The sequence below is a fragment of the Hyperoodon ampullatus genome (assembly GCF_949752795.1).
Source record: "Hyperoodon ampullatus genome assembly, chromosome: 1".
Lineage (NCBI taxonomy): Eukaryota > Metazoa > Chordata > Mammalia > Artiodactyla > Ziphiidae > Hyperoodon > Hyperoodon ampullatus.
In genome coordinates this window covers 63,319,862-63,343,110 of record NC_136914.1, presented here as the reverse complement: position 1 = coordinate 63,343,110, position 23,249 = coordinate 63,319,862, and the positions used below count along the sequence as shown (strand labels likewise).

The 23,249-nt window shown below is 36.3% G+C and overlaps 2 protein-coding genes across 4 annotated transcripts in view; one reads left to right on the top strand and one right to left on the bottom strand.

Annotated features, from left to right (window-relative positions):
* The window catches only part of ADK (adenosine kinase), a gene marked incomplete at both ends in the record, with an annotated part of 516,283 nt that overhangs the window by 297,895 nt on the left and 195,139 nt on the right, over positions 1-23,249 (bottom strand). The gene's annotated exons all lie outside the window — the stretch shown is intronic.
* LOC307068446 (proteolipid protein 2-like) lies at positions 8,723-9,180 on the top strand (the record flags this gene model as incomplete). Its single annotated transcript, XM_079726315.1, is given in 2 exon segments — positions 8,723-8,783; positions 8,786-9,180. Coding segments are annotated over 2 exon segments (456 nt in total).

Sequence of the window (23,249 nt, the reverse complement as noted above, 5' to 3'; positions counted from 1 at the left end):
AAGGGAGCCCCCAAAAAAGGGGTTTGAAGTTTTAAGACCCTGGGTCTGGGGTAAGATGGAAGCTGGGGTAAGCTAGGTGTAGAATAGTATTGAGTTCTAAGTCACAGTACAGAAAGGTATCTCCAAAGTTCTTTGTTGATTCCCTAATAAAAAAGTCTTGACAGAGGCATCTAAGCCAGGCCTCAACAAAAGCCCCAGATAAAGGGGCCTCCAAATGAAGGTGCTTGGGCTAGGAATACTGACATGTGTAAGAGCATAACTGGACAGGTGGGATGAGTCCTTGACTGCAACTCCCTTCAGAGACAGCAATTCATTGGCTTTACACCAAGTCTGGTGTGGGGAAGCCAGCTTTCCCACATAAACCCCACCAAGTAAAACCTTTGTAGATCTCTATGATTGGCCTGAAAAATCACACACAGGTTTTTGGCCAGGAGCTAGATTCATCAATATGAAACACTGGAAAAGGCAAAACTGTAGAAACAGAAAACTATGATATGGAATTTGATTTTACCTTGTTTTAAAAGCTAACAACAACAACAAAAAGGTCTGATGCTGATACACAGACAAGGGCAGAAGACACGAGACCCCTGGATGAAAGGCAAAAGATAATATTTTACTCAATTCAAGGCACACGATCATGGGCATATTTGCACCAGTTCCCCTTGCCCCAAGTCCTATGCAGGTAACAGGATGGTTCAGATAGATGCTATGCATGCACTCACTGCGTTTGCACTGGCAGGTGAGGAACATAAAGCTTGGGGAATCTACCAATTTTATAGCAAACAGTAACTAAGTCTGCTCTTTGTCTGGGGAGAGACAGTTACCTCATGTTTTAAGTCCACCAGCTATATAAATAATACTGAGAAATGTCCTAGGAAAGAGAGCAGTCAGAGCCTTACAGTCTTGGCACACCAAACAAGGAGGTCTGTCTCTGCCAACAAAAACAGAGCAGTGATTGCTAGGAGCTGCGGTGGGGGAAAGGCTGACTACAAAAGAGCACAGGGGAAGTTTTAGGGTGCTGGAACTAAAACATATCTTGCTCCTGGTAGCGGCTACATGACTGTGTGCTTACGTCAGAACTTATACAACTGTACATTAAAAAGGTCAATTTTATTTTATGTACGTTACACCCAAATTTTTTTATGCAAAACAATACTGGGGGAAAAAAGGTAAATCTTCTAAAAAAGAAAAGGAAATGATACCTAGGACTTTGTGGAAACATCCCCAGTGGCCTTTTCTCCATATGTCTTCTTTCGACTGCCAACTACTTAACAATGTTTCCAGCATTCATTTAAAGTTAATAAATTAAACACTTTTAGATATATTTAAATCACCTATTCAGATTTATTAAATCAGAACTCAGTTTCTAAATTTCTTGGGTTTTACAACAATTTCTGAGAAAGAAAATAGCTTAAATTTGTAAAATAAATTAAAAATATAGTTCACTGTTGCCTTTCAGCTTTCTAAATTAAGATATCCAAAATACAATAACACTTAGCAAGCTTCCCTTCACCCTCCCTACCACCAATATTAACTGACAAACAATAAATTTTCAAAATCATTAAATTGCCATTGTTCATGTTTCTCCTATTGACCAGTGATCTGAACATTCATTCTAGTTAAGAAGGTTTTTAATAGAATGTAACATCTGTTTTATGTTACATGGGAGACAGCAAAATTCTTCCTCTCTGACTGGATTATTAATGGTCGTGCCTTCTACGGAGTTATTCTCTTCATCCACATCCCCACACTAGCTCTCTAAAGTGCAACATACCCCCTGATGTAATACATTTTCCTGCTAACTGTACAATACTGTAGACACCATAACTTTAATGTGACATGCTGGTATTTCTTTTTTAAACCACAAATGCATTTCTTATTCTTGATCACAAATTTAAATTTCCTGTATATTCCCAGCCCACCAGGCATTTTTTGTTTAAAACTGCTGAATAAAAATAGATGAATTCAATTTTTTGACTTGTCATCTCATTTTTTTTATAGACCTCTCTCCAACTCTTAGAATGGAAAAGTGAAAAGATATTTCTTTTTATCCTTTTACTATTAAATCAACTTAAGCTTAAAACACTGCAAACTACTTCTACTCCTTAAGAGTGATATAAGTCCAGGACACATATAAAATTATTTAAAATAATATGTTTGCATTAAATTCAAGACAAATACGTTTAATAAAGGCATTCTTCAAGTGTTCATCTCTATAAGCATTTTAATATGAATATCTTTTTGTTTTTACTTTTAAAAAGTCCTCAAATTTGACATATATTCCTCATTTTATTTCTGAGGTTTACATCAAGATTTGAGACCATCTTAACATTTTACTGATTAAAACAAAAATAAAATAATATGCCAAAGGGAGTTACTGTTGTATTTCTACTACCTTCAGTTTTTTCTTGTATAATATTTTGTCCTTTATGAATGAATTCTGACAAAATTGAGATAAACCACATAACTACTAATGATTCTCAATTAGTTCTTCAGTTCATTTCCCTTGCCTAATTCTAAGAAAACTACATATGGTTTAAACCACTGGTATTTTTTGCTTTCTGCCAATACACAAACCATCTTTTTTTTGTGTTGAAAACACTCCCATGAATAGTTATAATAGTCTCCAAAGAGACCAGATGGTAATAAACACTAGAGCAGATTTGGAAGCTAACCATAAATTTACCTTTTCATAGTCTCACCATCATAATATAGTTCTTTGTGCTTATACCATTAAAAAAAAATACTGGTGACAGAAACAATATGAGTATACTTTGCACTTAAATAAAAAGATACACAGTAATGTTAAGGTCTTTCATAACTACATATACCTCCCTCATTTCATATTGTTATCATCAACAATTTTTAAGAGAGCATCAGCTTGATAGAGCATGACATTACTAATGACATTATATAGTAAATTTTTACATTAGCAAAATTACTATTAAAGTAAAACTCAAGAAATATGATCCAGCTAAAGGCAACAAGCGATTTCAAAGTTAAAGAAATAGAAATATAGGCTAATGCTACATAGAATTACCACTGATTTTTATTTTGTTATTCTTCTGGGATATTAAATTATTCTGGCTTTCCTACTTCAATTGAAGTAGAATGACTTAAATAATCATTTATCAATATATTTTAGAGTATCATATTTCTGAGAAATAAAAATAAAGAATGGTTTTCAAAACTAGAAGCATGATACGAAACTTTCAAAACACATTGTGGTGTATAAGATTGAAATTCAGGCACTTCCCTGCATCTGTAAAAAACAAAAATTAGCCCAAGAATTAGCTTATTTTTGTACTTTTTGATGTAAGCTACAATAGTAAATTATATTAACTATATTTTCTGTATGCATTGTAATATAGCTATCTGTAATGTTTCTGGTATTAAATTATTCTTATAGTTCAAAGCAATGAATATATAAAGTCACATGGCAATGGAAGGATAGAGACAGAAAACAAATAGAAATAAAAATAAGAGGAAAGAAAAAAGTACGCTTAAATAAAAACAGGCAATATGAAAGGGGGGTGGTGGGGGAGAGATTGCAGAAAACCAGAATAAAAACAATGTCTGTCCAAAAGGTATTTATCTTTTTGTTTGCTACTGTAAATGAGGTTTATAGTTTGTTTATCCCATCTATTAATTTAAGCACCTAAATATTTTAATTTTAAATCCACCTAATTTATTAATTCTTTGTTTACAACAGTATTCACTTCATTTTATTGGGGTTTTCCACAACAGACTCAACAAAGGTAGTGTTAATTTTATTTTCCTATTTTATCTATAAAATATGATACTGGCATTGGAGTTGAGAGAGACAGATTCTACTAAGAAAACATATATCTATTTTCTTTAATGGAAGTTGTTTCAGCATCTCCATAGAAGATCCTATTTCTCTTTTGTTTTATTGCTATGAGAACAAATTACAGATTTTGTAACACTGAACCATCCTTGCATTCCCAGAATTAACTTCTCAACTTGGTCACTGACAATTATTAATGTGGTACTAAATTTATTTCCAAATATTGTATTTGGGCGTTTTTTCACAACAGTCAAAAACAGTATTAATGGGCTTCCCTGGTGGCGCAGTGGCTGAGAGTCCGCCTGCCGATGCAGGGGACACAGGTTCGTGCCCCGGTCCGGGAAGATCCCACGTGCCGCGGAGCAACTGGGCCCGTGAGCCATGGCCACTGAGCCTGCGCGTACGGAGCCTGTGCTCCACGACGGGAGAGGCCACAACAGTGAGAGGCCCGCATACCGCAAAAAAAAAAAAAAAAAAAAATAGTATTAATCTACACTTTTAGTTTTATGCTTGCTTATTTTTCTTTCTGCTATCCTTGTTGGGTTATGGTATCAATGGGAGACCAGCTTGAAAGAAAAGAATCTAGAAGGGGTTTTTTTCTCCTATGCTGCTCAATGGTTTAATTATCTTAGAATAATCTGATGTTCACAAGTCTGGTGTATTTGCCAAGTGAAGTCACCTAGGATTTTTACTCTTGTGGAGAGGAGGCTCTTTGATAATCTGCTCTATTTCTTATATGAGCATTACACCACACAGATTTTTCTCTTTTTAGAATGAATTTTGGTAATTTATTTCTCTCAGAAGATAGTTCACTCCATCCAAGTAATTCATGTCATCCAGAGAAATGTAAACGTAAACTTTCAATGAGATCTTACTTTTTACACATCATATTGATAAAGAAGACCCTGATTATATTCTGAATTGGTAAGGATGTATTAAAACAAATATATGCATTCAGTTCTGATAGAAATAAAAATTCGTAAAATGTTTATGTGGACAAATTTGACAATTTGTATAAAAATGTACCATGCTTATGCTCTTTCAGCCAGCAATTCTTATTTCTAGGACTAAATTATAAACATACACAGATGGAAGGGACTTCCCTGGTGGTCCAGTGGCTAAGACTCTGTGCTCCTAATGCAGGGGGCCCAGGGTCGATCCCTGGTCAGGGAACTAGATCCCACATGCTGCAACTAAGAGTTTGCATGCTGCAACTAAAGATCCTGCATGCCACAACTAAGACCTGGCGCAGCCAAATAAACAAATATTAAAAAACAAAAACTAAAAAACCTATTCAGATGTAACCTTCTATGTGATTCCCACATAGGAAAATAAAAAGATATGCAGATGGAAAATAACATGCATATTAAGGTACTCCTAAAGTATCTTTGTAAACCATCTAAATGTTAAACAGTAAGAGATTTATTAAACAAATTATAATATGGGACTTCCCTGGTGGTGCAGTGGTTAAGAATCCGTCTGCCAATGCAGGCAGCATGGATTCAAGCCCTGGTCCGGGAAAATCCCACATGCCGCGGAGCAACTAAGCCCGTGTGCCACAACTACTAAGCCTGCGCTCTAGAGCCTGTGAGCCACAACTAGTGAGGCCACATGCCACAACTACTGAAGCCCATGCACCTAGAGCCCATGCTCCACAACAAGAGAAGCCACTGCAATGTGAAGTCCGCGCACCACAACAAAGGGTAGCCCCTGCTCACCACAACTAGAGAAAACCCGCGCACAGCAACGAAGACCCAACACAGCCAAAAATAAATTTATTTATTAAAAAAAAATATATAATACTATCATAGAATGGACCATTACAGCTATTAAAAAGAATCAGCCATATCTATTTCATACTGGTATGGAACAATCTCCAAGATATACTATTAAGAAAAAAAAATGAAAATACAAAACTGTGTATACAGTATAACATATGCAGAAAATACACATTACTAGATATGCACATAGCTGTAAAGAAATAAAATATTTCTGGAAGAACACAAGAAACTTGTTACGGGAATCACATCTAACTATGTGAACTGGGTGAGCAGAGTATGGGCACAGGAGGAAAATCTACTTTTCCCTACATACTCTTGACCTTTTAAAATTTTGGACTTTGTGCCTCTTAGTAATCTGTTGCTGTCAAACACAGTGAGTTAAAATAAGAAACATAACATTATATAGCTTTTTTTATGGGTCAGGAATTTGGGAGTGGTTTAGCAAAGCAGTTGTGTCTCAGGGTATCTCATTAGGTTATGGTGATTGGGGCTGGCTCCTGCACATGGCTAGCATGTTGGTGCTCGTTGGTGGTAAAAGACTTTAGTTCGTTGTCATGAGGGCCTCTCCATAGGCTGACTGAGTGTCCTCATGACACAGCGGTTGACTTTCTTATTATGGGCATCCAAAAGAAAACAATGTGGAAGCAACAATACCTAGCCTCAGAAACAGCCCATCATCAATGCCACACATCAATGCACATCATCAATGCCACACACAACTCTAACACATTCTATTTGTTAGAAGAAAGTTACTAAGTCTGGGCATATTCAACAACAGGGAAATTCGGCTCTACCTTTTAAATGAAAGAATGTCAAAGAACTTGAGAGAGATACTTTAAAAACCAAAACATGCATATTGCATTTTGGTAAATACAAATAGAGTAACATTAGAAAATTAAATTAAAAGATGCATTTAATTCTGTGGAAGACAAACTTTTTTTTTTTTGGCTTCATCACACGGTTTTGTGGGTTCTCAGTTCCCCAACCAGGGATTGAACCCAGGACATCAGCAGTGAAAGCACCGAGTCCTAACGACTGGACCACCAGGGAATTCCCAACAAACTTTTATCATTAACCAAAAGGATGACAGAGAGTACTGGGAGATTTAACTTTTATGAAATGACAACACATACTTCAATCCCTACATTTCTATGTAACATCCCACCCATAACACTATACTTCTGAGAAGTCCCAGTAGGCAGAGCAGCAATTTAATAAATGTATAACTAAAGGACTATTTTGAAAATGGCTCTCAACAGTGCAATATATCAATGTGTACCACCTATTCATATAAATATGTTGTGAAAACACTGAGAAATTAAATTATATAATCTTTAATGATGATGATGATACTGAAGTTTAATAACATCTGTGATAACGATTTCATGTGCCAGCACCTTACCTAGTAGTACATACTCTTCCTTTTTTTATTTTGCATTTCACCCTCACAACTCCAAGTGTACAGTGTGCATTTTACAGTGTACAAATGAGCAAACAGAGGCACAGGAAGGCTAGGAAAACTTGCCCAACGTCATCTACAATGAGAAGTTTGTCATGTATTCTAAATATATGGTTCCCAGAACTAAGCACCACATTCAAGAAATATACTGTTCTTAGCCCATTTCCCTTCATTTGGAATAATCTTTTTACATTATTTTCCCTAAGATTGTGTTTTGGTGGCTCTGTAAAACTACATGACACAAACTGAATTTACTTTAAAAAAACAAAGCAAACTGTTTTCTCCCCCAAGTTCTCTAACTGTAGAACTATGTAAACACACACTGACTCACATACAACTGGAAAACAAAAAAGGTTACTGTCATTTTTTCTTTCTTTACATTTCAATTTTCTAAAATGTGTTCTAAGGTTAACAATTAAAACTATTTTAAAAATGTTAAGAAACCCTACAAATAAGGGGGTATGAGGGTTGAAGTATCAACCTGCCACAACTTCCTACATGAAAGGTTTGATTACACATAGAAGAGCCCAAAGGCTGAGCTTGCTACTTCCACCTACTATACAGTCACTCCAAAAGTACAAGCCCTATCAAGTCAGCTTTGTACATGTCCCCAGCAATGTACATTACTTGTAGTCACTGATGCTATAAAATTAACCTTCATCCCATAGGGGTCTAAAGGAGATGGTTAAGAATTGATAGTTCCTGCTTTAAAAAAAATGCAACACTGACTACGTTATTACTGACTACAATCTTTCACATTTAGTATAATTTTCCTCAGGGTAGGATTAAATCTATAAGTTTGGGGAAGGGAAAATGACCTACTCTAAATAATTTAAAGTACTGCTCTATATACTTAGACTTTCACCATTTCAGACAATGACACATTTATATGAATGCTTCACAGAGATATTACTTTTTGGTTCCCCAGTATTTTTAGATAAATCACATGGTTCAAATATTACTTTCCTATGTGAGTTGTATTAGTCTACCTGATGAACATTTCATTCAATTTTTAATATAAGAGAAGGTGACGGGAATTCCCTGGTGGCGCAGTGGTTAAGCATCCGCCTGCTAATGCAGAGGACACAGGTTCGAGCCCTGGTCAGGGAAGATCCCACATGCTGTGGAGCAACTAAGCCCATGCCCCACAACTACTGAGCCTGCGCTCTAGAACCCCCAAGCCACAAGTACTCAGCCCATGTGCCACAACTACTGAAGCCTGTGCGCCTAGAGCCCATGCTCTGCAACGAGAAGCCACTGCAACGAGAAACCTGTGTGCCGCAACTAGCGAAAGCCTGTGCAGAGCAACAAAGACCCAACGCAGCCAAAAATAAATAAATTTATTTTAAAAAAAAGAGAGAGAGAAGGTGACAACTGTTACATAAAGCACGAATCCCTAGTGGTCCATAAATATGAATAATTACTATTCTGAACATAACTGAAAGTAATCTGATCTATCTAATGAAACATATTATTTAATTGTTATATTTGCAAAAATTGTATGCCATCTTCATAAAGGACTATAACTGGTATTGCTTTCATAAAATCAAATCTCTCCCTTCGCCCAGGGGCCCCCTTCCCGGTCAGACAGCGGGCAAGATGTCTGGGTGTGCACCGTTCTCGAACCTACAAGCGAGCAGATCCTCCGCGCCTCTCAGGACTCCGGTCCACGCCATGGCGGATTCTGAGCGCCCCTCGGCCCCCGGCTGCTGGGCCGCCTGCTCCAACTTCTCACGCCCCGACAGGGAATTCTCCTGTTTGCTGAAATTATATTGTGCCTGGTGATTCTGATCTGCTTCAGTGCCTTGACATCAGGATACTCCTCCTTGTCGGTGACAGAGATGATCTTTGCTGCTCTCTTCTTTGTCGTCTACATGTGTGACCTGCACACCAAGATACAGATCATCAACTGGCCTTGGAGTGATTTCTTCCGAACCCTCGTAGTGGTCATCCTCTACCTGATCACCTCCATTGTTGTGCTTGTTGAGAGAGGAAACCACTCCAAAATTGTCGCAGGGGTACTGGGCCTAATCTCTGCATGCCTCTTTGGCTATGATGCCTACATTACCTTCCCCTTGCGGCAGCAAAGACATACAGCAGCCCCTACTGACCCTGCAGATGGCCCAATGTAGGTGAACTCCCTTCATTTCTCTCAGCAACCTGCAAACAACACCGCCATTGAAATAATTCCTCCCAGCCCACAACTGAGGTAAAAGTGCCTTTATCGAGAAAATTTGTCTTCCAGCCTGCCAATCAACTTCTCTGGGTATGGCCACCTTTATAGGTGTGCCTAGGTTCCCATTCCTTCTGCAGTATCCAAACGGAGACACCAGTTCTGCCTGGACAATACCCCCACCTAAGCCACAAAATGACGGAAGAGGGTGCCTCAGATTTCAAGACTCCAGGCCCCAGGTTGTAACCCATTCCAAACAACCTCCTCAGTGTCCATGTGTGTGGGTGTGGGTGTGGGTGGGGGAAGGGGGCTCTGTGGAGGAATAAATAAATAATAAGCAGATTATTAGGGGGAAAAAAAAATCAAACCTCTCTAAGTTTCTTATTCTGCCAGATCTCAAATTTTTAAATCCTCAAAACTTTCATAGTTTTGTTACATGTTGTTAAATCACTTCTAAATACACAAACAGTAAACGGCAAAGTTCTTCAATTTAACTAGACACCACATGCAATCAACCTGCTACGCCTACCAAGAACAGAGCTTCTCAATGGTCAGCTAACTTCCACCCATCCATCCAATCTTCTTCTCCCTTATTTGACGGAGAAGGGAGTTTTTTGGTTTTGTTTTAATATTTATTATTTATCTATCTATCTATCTATCTATTTGGCCACGCCAGATCTTAGTTGCGGCATGCGAGATCTTTAGTTGTAGCATGCGGGATCTTTTTAGTTGCGGCATGTGGGATCATTTAGTTGCAACATGTGAACCCTTAGTTGCAGCATGCGGGATCTAGTTCCCTTACCAGGGATTGAACTTGGGTCCCCTGCATTGGGAGTCAGAGCCTTAGCCACTGGACCACCAGGGAAGTCCCTTCTCCCTTATTTGAAAAGCCCACTGCATAGCTGTTAATTTTCACATAGAGACTTCGTGAAAGAAGGAAATTATAGCTGTCATGATGGGATGGACAACAATTACTACCAAGTAAGGTCTATGAAAATGAGGCCAAGCATTGTATCACTGCATACTGGATTCTAAACGCTTTACATGGGAGGGATCCAGGTAGCACAGTAGAATGAGATAAGGTTCCTTAGGTCAATTCTTCATTTTACCTCACAAACTCTGTGTATACATGCATACATATTTATCTTTAGGGTCAAACATACACATAGTTTAATTTCAAAAAGAGAAAATATACCTCATCCTATTTACCTTGCACTTATTTCAAATTTCATTAACAGAAGATCAGGCCTTTCATTCCTAATAATATAAATATTAAACAGGTACATATTTAAATAACTTTATAAATCAATGTGAATACATGCTCCTGAAAATGCCAAAGATGGAATAAGAATATTGACTGGTACAGAAATAAACTTAGAAAATAGGAAGTTACTGGCTCTTAATGGATGGCAACAATGCCTCTGAGGGGGAAAACAAAAGACAAGAAGTGGGGAATGGGGGTTCTCAGTATTTGGTCACCTATAAGCAGCAATGCACAGGATAGTACCTAGGAAGCCAGCATTTTGGCTCACTTTCTTACAGTTAAAGATGACTAGCAGGCAAATTAGTAGAACATGGAAAGTAATATCACAGATTCTCAATTTGACAATTCATTATTATAGATTCCAAAAGTTGATAGTGAACTACAATACGCAGACTATATCTATGAAGAATGAAGAGCAATTTCATAAGATTTAAGACAGATGCTTGATTCATTTACAAATTCAAAATTTTTATCAATAAGCTGTTATATTCAAGAGCCTATTCACAAAGTACTGCTACAATAAAAACTGTCTGAAACATTTTCTTTTACATAATTTGAATTTCTTCCAGTGGAATCAAGAACATTTTGCAATAATACTCAACTTAAAATTTTAAAAAAACATTATTTTCCTATACGCTTTGTCTTGGATATTATCAACTAAATTCAGGGCTTAATGGGGAACCTTAAATGATTATCAAATGCTTTAAAATTCCTTATTTATATAGCACAAAATGTATTGTTAAGCAAAATTCAAACCTTTGATTTAAGCCTCAGAAGTTAGCTAAATTGTTCATTGTTCCAAGTAACAATCACAATGTTATTTTATTCAGTATGGTGAATATCTTATGAGAGCATGTATTAAAAAGAATGTAGGGGCTTCCCTGGTGGCACAGTGGTTGAGAGTCAGCCTGCTGATGCAGGGGACACGGGTTCGCGCCCCGGTCCGGGAAGATCCCACATGCCCTGGAGCAGCCAGGCCCGTGAGCCATGGCCGCTGAGCCTGTGCGTCCGGAGCCTGTGCTCCGCAACGGGAGAGACCACAACAGTGAGAGGCCCGCGTACCGCAATAAATAAATAAATAAATAAATAAATAAAAAGAATGTAAACATCTTGAATACCAACTTATAAAAGGGTATTCATTAGGGTCCCACATTTTACTTTATCATATCTATTATTTATGTGACAAATCACCATTGTATTACATTACATGTGTGAGTCCTTCAAATCAGAGATAGTTATATAACTAACTGTATATGTAAGCACAGATTTTTAGGACACTTTGAAATGACTGCTTTTACAGAATAAATATAAACTTTTACAACTTCGTGAAATAACACACCAAAAATCAAACCTAACTAAAATAATAATAGTTTAACAGCACAGCTAAGCTTTTTTGATCATTTACTATGTGCCATGAACCTTCCTAGGTAATTTATGTGTATTATCACATTTAATTCTCTTAATAAACTACAAGGTTAAAGTGTTTTATCATCTCATTTTACTTGTGAAGAAACTACTGCTCAAAGAGTTGACGGCCACTCAGAGAAGAACCAGGTCTAGAATCCAGATCTTTGCCTCCAAAGATTATACTCTTCATTATAAACTTTGTTTATATCACTGTCAAAATATACCAACACATGACATTAAAAGAAAAAAATTCAATAATTAGATTAAAATAAATACCTATGCTTGTACAGAAATTATACTTTTGCCCTGTCAAAAAACTAAATAAAATTAATACAAACCAGAGAATCGAGCAGTAAAGAAAAATACAACTTTCTCATATAGGGTTATATTTATTAATCACTTCAATCACTCAAAATATGTTCACTGAAAGTCTTCCAAGTCACAGAGATTATTGGAGATGTTGAGGACACACAGCAGGGAACAAAACAAAGTGCCTGCCCTCATGATGCTTATATTTTAATGAATACAAAACTAATAAAAGGAAAAATATTAAAATAATAAATTACAGCAATAGGCTAAAAAGGGAAAACAATTATGTTACCAACTCAACAACTATTCGTAATAAAATCTGTGAAAATACAAGGATTAGAATTATTCTTCCCTATCATTAAGCATATACCTTTGAGCTATTTCATGAGTTTGTAAATTGTATATTACTTATAGCAATAATTATTGCCTATAAAAAAATCAGAAAATAAAATCTGCCCTGTAGAGACACAAATGAAATCCGCCACCCCCACCAAAGTCAGTTTTGTAATATTTGTAGATTGATTTCATGGACCACACGTATCTCCAATCTTTGAATTCCCCTTTAAATAAATTGCAACATCTTATCTGTACACTAATTAGAGTTAAATAAAATGTTGACATGTGTTCATTTCATATCTAAGAGCCCCATTTTCCCTTTTAGAATGTTAGCCTATAAAAGTACTATCATTATTCCCATTTCACAGAAGAGGAAACTGAAACTTGAAAAGGTTAGGTGACTTGGGACTTCCCTGGTTGTGCAGTGGTTAAGAATCCGCCTGTCAATTCAGGGGACATGGGTTTGACCCCTGGTCCGGGAAGATCCCACATGTCGCGGAGCAACTAACCCGTGCGCCACAACTACTGAGGCTGCATGCCACAACTACTGAGCACATGCACCACAACTACCCAAGCCCACACACTCTAGGGCCCACGTGCTGCAACTACTGAGCCCGCATGCCGCAACTACTGAAGCCCGCGTGCCTAGAGCCTGTGCTCTGCAACAGGAGAAGCCACTGCAATGAGAAGCACACCACAACGAAGACTAGCCCCGGCTTGTCGCAACTAGAGAAAGCCTGAGTTTAGCAACGTAGACCCAACGCAGCCAAAAATAAATTTTAAAAAACAAACAAATAAATAAATAAAATATAAATAAACAAAACATATTATATAAAAAAAAGGTTAGGTGACTTGCCCAAGTTTGTACTTGCCCAGCTTTGCTTATTGCACAGCACATTCCCTAAGCCACTACACTGTGCTAAGCTAAAATTTAGACTATTTTGTTTTTTACTTTCTCTCAAGTATCTTGTCCCCAAAAGTACCAAAGAAAAGAGAAATACTCTAGAAAAGCTCGTCTTAAAAAACATGGCAGTTGACAGTACCACTATGTAATTTAAATGGTAAACACCATATTCATTGCCCAACCAACCAAACAAATGAGACATTTTTCTCTCCCAGAAAAGATTTGACTTTATTTTTCAGTTCAGATAAATATATTAATTAACAAGACATTTATTTTTAAAAGTTCCTGAAACCTAATTACAAAATAGAATGAAAAGGAATGGAATCAAGGCAAGAATTTTATCCCCTGAATGAAATAAGATCCTGCAATTTGTGGTTTTCCTTACTGAAGCACTTGTTGCTTTGCATTTAGGCAGGAGAGACACAATCTCAAACTATACCCATGTTTAATGTCATACTGCAAGACAATGTACCACATTAAGGTTCATAAGTGTTAAAGGTATGCTTTCTTTCATAAAGTGGATAGTTTATGATGTGTACATGTAGATTTATACTACACAACGTCAGAGCACACCTTAACTACTGAGACAAAACTAAAAGCATGTTTTACTAACAGTGGCAAAAGAATCCCTTAACACAAGACATAAAATAAGGCTTAAAGGACAAAAAGCAAAAAGAAAAGAAGAAGTAAAGAGAAAAGAGGAGGGGGAGATAAGGAAGGAAGAGCAAAAATATAGGTTTTGCTTTACATTAAAGAATCTGATTTAACATAGAAGGATGTCACAAACACATTAAAAATATCCTTCAGGAAAACAAAACACTTTCTTCACCTTAGTTTAGCTACTAAAATCTCTCAGTCTTATTCAACAAAGAAAAAGATTACCAAAGAAGGGAGGTGTTAATTCATACTTAAATTTTTCAATTGCAAGGAGAAATTCACAATTTTAATAGTCAACTTTATTTTGTAAGACCTAAGTTACTTAAAATTATTCATTAATCTTAAAATTCGCACTAAAAGAAACCTCCTTTTTAGTGACATAAAGGTTTGACAAGACTCTGTGTTATATCACCGTCTGCCACATCCTGCTCTGATATTTATAAATGTAGTTGTGCTATTGACAGTTCTGCAACTGCTCCAGGTGTAAGGCATTAGAAGGGAGAATTCTCTTTGATCACTCCAATGTCGTTTCTTCTCTTTAGATCTAAGCAGTCTGCACTGTTCCCAGATTCTGAGATATATCTACTAAAATGCCTTTTAATCTCTATATAGTTTTTTCAGGTGAAATAGGTCATAAAAAGAGATAATCAGAATAATATTTATTCATACAGGAAAGCCACATAGATTAACTGTTTTTTTTTTAAAAAAAAGGTCTATAAAAGAAAACATGAGGCTCTCAATTTTCATCAATTTTAATTTCTAAATACTATGACTTAATTGGAAATGCTACATGGCTCTTATAATACCAACTTTACAATTCTGGGTTGAACATGTTTCTATTCATTCAAACATAATTGTATAAACTTTATAAAAATGTTTTTAGGTACTCAATATACAAAGAGTTTGGGAAAACTTTAAAACACAATCCTGAAAACTGGTTCATTACATGATGTTTGTATGAAAAAAGCAATTAAAGCACCCCTCCCCGCTCCACACACACCAGCAGCTATCCTGTATAAAACATAAAAATACTGGCACAAGACAGTTTTCTCAAATTTTCATGAAAAACAAAACAAAAGCTTGCTTAAAATTTCACTAGAAGTTAAACATAGAGGCTTATCTAACTGTGAGAGAGGTGAGAAAAAGGAAGATTGAAAAGTCAATAATGAGAGAACCAGGTGAGGAATTAGAAGTAAGGATATAAGAATTCAAGTGACCAAGAGAAACGTTTAATACTTATGGAAGAAAAGAATCAAATCTACTACTGATGGATTTATATAAATGATTAAGGGAGAAAATTTGTAATTAGGAACATATTTTACTTCCTGAAGAAAAATGGAGGAGAGAGGGCTATTTGGCAAGGAACATATACACATTTAGTAGTTTTCAATAAATGATTCAATTACAGCAAAGAATGAATACATTTTATCCCTAAGATCTTTGCTTTAAATGAGAAAGAAAAATATACTTTATTTAGAAAAAATGGCAGTTATTAAAGTAATAAGAAAATGATTACTTTTTATTATTGAATAGCAAATCATAAAAATCCATATAGCCTCAACACTTTGGGGGATGAGAGGAAGAAGAAATAATTGATTCCAACAATGATCTACTTATATTTCAGGTAACAAAGACTGAGAAGGCACTTAAAATATTTGATTAGATGCCCAGAACATATGCAAAAATGACTAATTTTTAACAGGTATAGAACATTAGAAAGATCAGTAAATCAATTTGCAGGAAACTTAATAGTGAACTTATATAACTTAAAACAATATAGAATACCACATGTAGCTGGTCATGAGGCTTCTGAAAAATACGAGTCAGAAAAAAACATATACTGACATGGAGCAAAAAGATATCCAAACACCAAAAAAACTGCTGTCCCTCAGAAGATGAAGGAAAGAGTTGGTTTAATTAGAACTGTATTAAAAATGATGGCTACTTGATTCTCTCTGACAACCTCCAATTCTTCCCAAATTGAAGCAGACTGTAAGAAGTGGAGACAGTATGTGAAACGCTACTCAAATCTAACATATATGGACAAGTCAAAACTGAAGTCCACTAGTGAAGAGAGAGAAATCTCCAGTAAGGAGAGCAATCAGAAGTTTCCAGTTAGAAGACCTGGGTTCTAATTCTGATCTGCTTAGTTACCAACCATGGCATTTTTATCTATCTATTTAATCAGAATCCTTTTCATTAAAATGAGATCACATCTTTTTTCCTATCTCACAGGCTGTTATGAGGCTCTAAAATTTGAGAGAGTATACAATAGTATAAAATAAAGATTACAAAGAGGTAATACAAGTAAGTTAAGTAGGTAAGGTTTATGAAAACCAATAGCCCAGCATAAGAATAGAAAACAACAGGCCACTGGCCTTAAAACAGAGTGACCAACTTTTTAGAATCCCAACACAGGAACAAATATAACAGACCAAAAAATATATATATAATGATAATTATGGACCAACTTGATGGGGTATGCAGCTCCAAACTCTTTCCAAAGAAGCATTAAAACAAAAATAAACAAACAAAACCCTATCAAGTACACCAACATATGTACTGTAGGAATTGCAGAAGAGAGAAAGGAGCAGAAAAAAATATTTGAAGACATATGGTCAAAAAATTCCCAAATTGATGAAATACATGAACCTACACATCCAAGAAGTTCAATGAACTCCAAGGAGAATAAACCCAAAGAGATTCACACCAAGACTTGACTAAATTATCAAAAGATAGAGAAAGAATCTTAAAAGCTGAGAGAAGCAATCTGTCAAGAATAACGGGTCCTCAATAATATTAATAATATTTCTCGGGCTTCCCTGGTCGTGCAGTGGTTAAGAATTTGCCTGCCAATGCAAGGGACATGGGTTTGAGACCTGGTCCGGGAAGATCCCACATGCCACAGAGCAACTAAGCCTGTGCACCACAACTACTGAAGCCCATGTGCCAAAACTACTGAAGCCCACGTGCCTAGAAGCCCGTGCTCCGCAATGAGAAGCCACCGCAGTGAGAAGCCCCCGCTTGCTGCAACTAGAGAAAGCCGGTGTGCAGCAACAAAGACCCAATGCAGCCACAAACTAACAAGTAAACAAATAAACAAACGAATGAATAAATAAATAAATAAATAAGCAAGCAAGCAAGCTGATTTCTCATCAGAAACCATGGAAGCCAGAAGGCAATGCTATGACATATTTCAAGTAATAAAAGAACTATCAACCAAGAATTCTATATCTGGCAAAACTATCCTTTAAGAGTAAAGGATAGGGAGTTCCCTGGTGGCCTAGTGGTTAGGATTCCAGGCTTTCACTGCTGTGGCCCACGTTCAATCCCTGGTTGGGGACCTGAGATCCTACAAGCTGCGCAGCACAGCCAATACATAAATAAATAAGAATAAAGGAAAAATTAAGACATTCCCAGATAAACACAAAAGCTTAAGGAGGTTGTTAATAGTAGACCTGCCCTACAAGAAATGCTAAAAGGAGTCCTACAGACTGAAATGAAAGGACACTAGACAGTAACCTAAAAACATAACAAGAGGCTTCCCTGGTGGCGCAGTGGTTGAGAGTCCGCCTGCCGATGCAGGGGACACGGGTTTGTGCCCCGGTCCGGGAAGATCCCACATGCTGCAGAGAGGCTAGGCCCGTGAGCCATGGCCACTGAGCCTGTGCGTCCGGAGCCTGTGCTCCGCAACGGGAGAGGCGCGCGTACCGCAAAAAAAAAACCCCAAAAACATAACAAGAAATAAAGAACAGTGATGAAGGTAACTACATAGGAAAATATAAAAGCCAGTATTGTATATATGTGCCACATCTTCTTTATCCATTCATCTGTTGATGGACACTTAGGTTGCTTCCATGTCCTGGCTATTGTAAACAGAGCTGCAATGAACATCTTGGTACATGACTCTTTTTGAATTATGGTTTTCTCAGGGTATATGCCCAGTAGTGGGATTGCTGGGTCGTATGGTAGTTCTATTTTTAGTTTTTTAAGGAACCTCCACACTGTTCTCCATAGTGGCTGAACAGAGTGAAGTAAGTCACAAAGAGAAAAACAAATACCGTATGCTAACACATATATATGGAATCTAAAAAAAAAAAAAAAGGTTATGAAGAACCTAGGGGCAAGATGGGAATAGAGACACAGACCTACTAGAGAATGGACTTGAGGATATGGGGAGGAGGAAGGGTAAGGTGGGACAAAGTGAGAGAGTGCCATAGACATATATACACTACCATACGTAAAATAGATAGCTAGTGGGAAGCAGCTGCATAGCACAGGGAGATCAGCTTGGTGCTTTGTGACCACCTAGAGGCAGGGATAGGGAGGGTGGGAGTGAGGGAGACGCAAGAGGGAAGAGATATGGGGACATATGTATATGTATAACTGATTCACTCTGCTATAAAGCAGAAACTAACACACCATTGTAAAGCAATTATACTCCAATAAAGACGTTAAAAAAAAAACAAAAAAAAACTTGATGTGCCTTTAAAATGGCCAAGTAGTCCCTGAAGAAGAAAATAATGAAGAATTCTAAGGCAAAAAAAAAAAAAAAGCCAGTATTACCACACTTTTGGTCTGCAACTCCTCTTTTATTCCTAGAGGATTTAAAAGGTAAAATGAATTATACAATAATTATAAATCTGTGTTAATGAGCACACAATGTATAAAGATATAATCAGGGACAACAACAATATAAATGGGGAGGATGGAGATATAAAGGGGCACAGTGTTTATGCCATTGAAACTAAGTTGGTACTATTCAAACTAGGTTGTTATAAGTTTAGAATGTTAATTGTAATCCCCAAATTAACCAAGAAAATAACTAAAATACATACAAAAAAGTAAAGAAGAGGGGAATCAAAATGGTTTACTACCAAAAATTAAAAAATATAAACAAATGAGTACTTGTCATGGACTAACTGTGTCCTCCCAAAACTCATATGTTGAAGCCCTAACCTCCAAGATTTCAGAATGCAACTATATTTGGAGATTGGGGCTTTAAAGGAGTCATTAAGTTAAAATGAGGCATTTATGTTAGGCCCTAATCCAATCTAACTGGTGTCTTTATAAGAATTAATAGGAACACACAGAGAGACACGAAGGGTATGCACAGAAGGACAAATATTTGAAGAAGCAGCAAGAGAAGAAAGGACCCTGAAAAAACCAAAGTAGCCAACACCTTGATCTTAGACTTCTAAGCTTCCTTGATCCGTGAGAAAATCAATTTCTCTTGTTTAAGCCACCCAGTCCATGGTTATTATTTCAGTACTTAATTAAAATTATATACTATTCTGTATTATTTCCTTTTCTGTTACATAAGTGCTATTATTTAAATGAAACAATATGAATAATTAACAAGTGGCAATTAGTAATAATTAAAAGAAGGACTAACTAAACAGTATATGTATGGGAAAAATATAACCATCATTTCTTTTGTTTAAATAAATATAGCAACTTATTTTAACTTTTTAAAACTCTTTATTACGTATTTAAATTTCTATAGGCCATATTGTATGTTCTTAACGTACATAAATATAAGATTTGTAAAAAGAAGAGTAAGTACAGTTGGATTAAACAGATGTTACAAAAATTTAGAAAAAACTAACAATGACGTGTTCCTTTTTGTCCCATGAAATAAAAGAATATTTTAACTCTGTGTGTTTCCTTTCCAATAATACTTCTTTGAACTGATTAAAACCATAGGACACCTTCTTTAATGTGTGATAAAACTGAATATAGTTAAAAGTAAATTTCACTTTGACTTATGGCTCTGCTGTTATCTCCACATTCTTGGTGTCAGTCCAACATGATGACATCAAGCTAAATATTCTTTCAACAAAAGCATTTGAGCATGGAATACTTAGGATTTTATTTACTAGCAATAGCAGGCATTTAGATGTACAAGAATTAGTTTCTAGCTCTACAAAATATTTATCTACCTCGAATCTATCTAAATGCTTGCTTTGGTATTCCAACTGCTTATTCAATCATGTCCTTTGCATTTATAGATTCATTACATATACTATCCATGCCTAAAATGAACATAATTTCAAAACACTCCAAACCACAATGGTGATTGCAATTTCTGTTACCAAAGTTGGATTCCAAGTAACTTACAGTTTTAGTAAAGACATTGAGAAAGCCCTATTTAAGTTGGCTGCCCTTCTATAGTGAACTTTTCCTGCTCTTGAGATATAAAGCAGTCATATTACATAAAAATGAGTCATTTGTTTGTTGTGTGAGTTTTTCCTAGCCTCCTTATGGCCTCTTCAAATATCATCAAACACTTTTGGAGAAATGGCATATAAATTTTCGTTTTACTGTAATCTTTCTCTGCATTCTCATCTTCAATGTACTGCCACATTAGATAAGGACATTCTTCTTGTCTCACATTCTAAAAATATCATACTGCAGGACATATTTTCTAGGTCCAGCAACAATTATAGCCATCTTTTAGGCACATGTCCAAGGAGGCTATCTCCTTCCAGTTTTTTTAAGTCAAAAATCATATTAAGTGCATCTGTACTTTTTTAAAGAACTGAAAAGTGACCAAAAACGTTCACTATGAAAGCATCAATATCATAGGTAAGCAAATCACATCCCTTTTTTTTAGCAGTGTTGTATACAAGGTGTGCAGGATATTTAGAAGATAAAATCTTTATTTTCATTAATAATTTTACACTGAATAGAATTTGTCAAAATTTAAATTTGTACTGTCTGTCAAATATGTAGATGAGAAAAGTCTAGAAATTATATTTGGACATGATATCAACAATACTGTTTTATGTTGCCTGTGGTTTCATTAAAATCTTCAAAAACATGTTTTAACAAATTAAATTATCTAAGAGCTAATGGGAACATTTTCTTGTTGACATGAGTTGTCACATCACTTGATATATCAAAGTATGACTGTTGGTAAGATCTGACAGAATGAGCTCTACATTGTCAATGTTAACCTTTACTCTTCATATGACTTCCAGTTCTTCTTTCACAGAGGTGATGATTTTTGCCAAGTAACATTCTCTTTCAATGTTTCAGCATATTTTTCCATAGCTACCATGAGAGTTATTGTTGTTAAACTACCGAACAAGGAAAAATCGATCTAAACCTGGTGTGATGTGAGGAAATTATCTTAAAGCCCTGGTAGACTCCAAGTATCAATACATACATAAGCAAACTATCCCAGAGGACACAGAACGGAAAGGGCCTACCAACCAAATTAAGATGCTTAAATCACAGATGTATCCATTTAAAACACACAAGAAGCAAGGGAGAGAGTTGGAGTAAGTTATCACACAGGGTGCAAACAAGTATAAGAACCACACTGCCTGAATGTTCAAACATCATCTGCTTTTCACCTCATCTGCCTTCCCTGATGATGATGGTATCATTATGAGAACAGGGCCACACTTTGAGCAAGGGGGCCTACAGACAGGAGTCCCTGGGAGATATTAAAAATCAGGAACACTTTGGAAAAGAGCCTGAACAGCCATGGCTTTATTTGCCTTTCCTGGGTTATATGCATGTGGGGGTTAGAATGAGAACATAGTAAGTTTCACTAATGAGTGATCTTTGGAGAGGTGGGCCTAGTGGTATATGATCATAATACAGTCTTTCCATCTCTTTCTATGTATCAGTAATACTCTTGTTTGTTACAACACAGGTTTTCTTTATTCTGTCTTTAGCAGTCTTACAGGTTACAAACTTACTTGCTATTTATATTTAAGAAATTGTATCAACTTTGCCTGTTTCCCAAGCCACTTGTTTATTTACTATCTATACTTAAAATATCCTATGAGTTTTGCCTCAATCTTAAAACCTACCAGGTTACTATCTATGAATTTCATCTATCTTGTTATTCTTCTTGTCTTTACAGAAGAACTGAATTATTTTCAAAATACCTGTAACAAAAAACACATATTACAGATGGCATATGCTAATGAAAAACATATAGAATTAAATGGTTTATGGGGACTTCCCTGGTGGTCCAGCGGTTAAGAGTTTGCCTTCCAATGCAGGGGGTGCAGGTTCGATCCCTGGTCTGGGAGCTAAGATCCCACATGCCTTGCAGCCAATAAACCAAAACATAAAACAGAAGCAATACTGTAACAAATTCAGTAAAAACTTTAAAAATGGTCTACATCAAAAAATAAAAAAAGTCTTTAAAAAAATGGTTTATGAATACTTCGATGATGATTGAATTCTTACTCTTATTCTTGGCCCTAATTTTAGATATACAGTTCACAGCACCTAGCATACATTCAGTTAGTGTAGCTACACTGAACTGGTATTTGTTGTCCAGTATTTGCTTCTTCAGTAACCTAGAGTGATAGAGAAAATGGAAGACTGTAATCCAGTTGTTCTCAGAGGTGAAGGAGAACACAAATGAATAAGAAAAGAAGACAAAAGCCCAAAATCAACCAATCAAGTGCATTAACTGAAAACAAAAACCAGAACCTTCCTGGATGGGATGTCCCTGGTTAGACTTCTTAAACAGCGTAAAGCTCAACCTCATTCATTCACAATAGATTCAAGCAAGATTATATCAAGATTGTTCACTCTAAGGCTCTAAATATTTTATCACATTTTACTTAAAGTTTAGATGACATAGCTTATGTTACCAGCTACTACCTAGCACAATGACTAGCACATAGCAGATGCCCAACAAATATGTGCTTTATGTACAAAGGAATCAGTTCTTCCTATTAATGACTGCCAAGGAAAATCTGAAGAATTCTCCTTCTAAAGAAAAGTATTCTAAAGGAATGTTTTTCAAAACTCTGTGGTTACCCTAGTCATAAATTATAACTGGGCAATTATGTAGTTGAATCATCAATCAGATGTAAAAGAAAAGCCCTCTCAAAATAGTAGGGGAACTAAAAACCCAAACAAGATGTTCAACAGAAGACTAGATTGAAATAAGTATTTTTAAATGAATGAGAGCCAAAAAACTGGTTGTTCTGTCCATGAATGGGTAAATTTACATTCTGTTAAGATGAAGAAAATTCAGAAAAATGGGGGGGGGAGCCCTCTCCAAACTTTCTTTTGAAAAGTAGGATAGGGACTTCCCTGGTGGTGCAGTGGTTAAGAGTTTGCCTGCCAATGCAGAGGACATGAGTTCGAGCCCTGGTCGGGGAAGATCCCACAT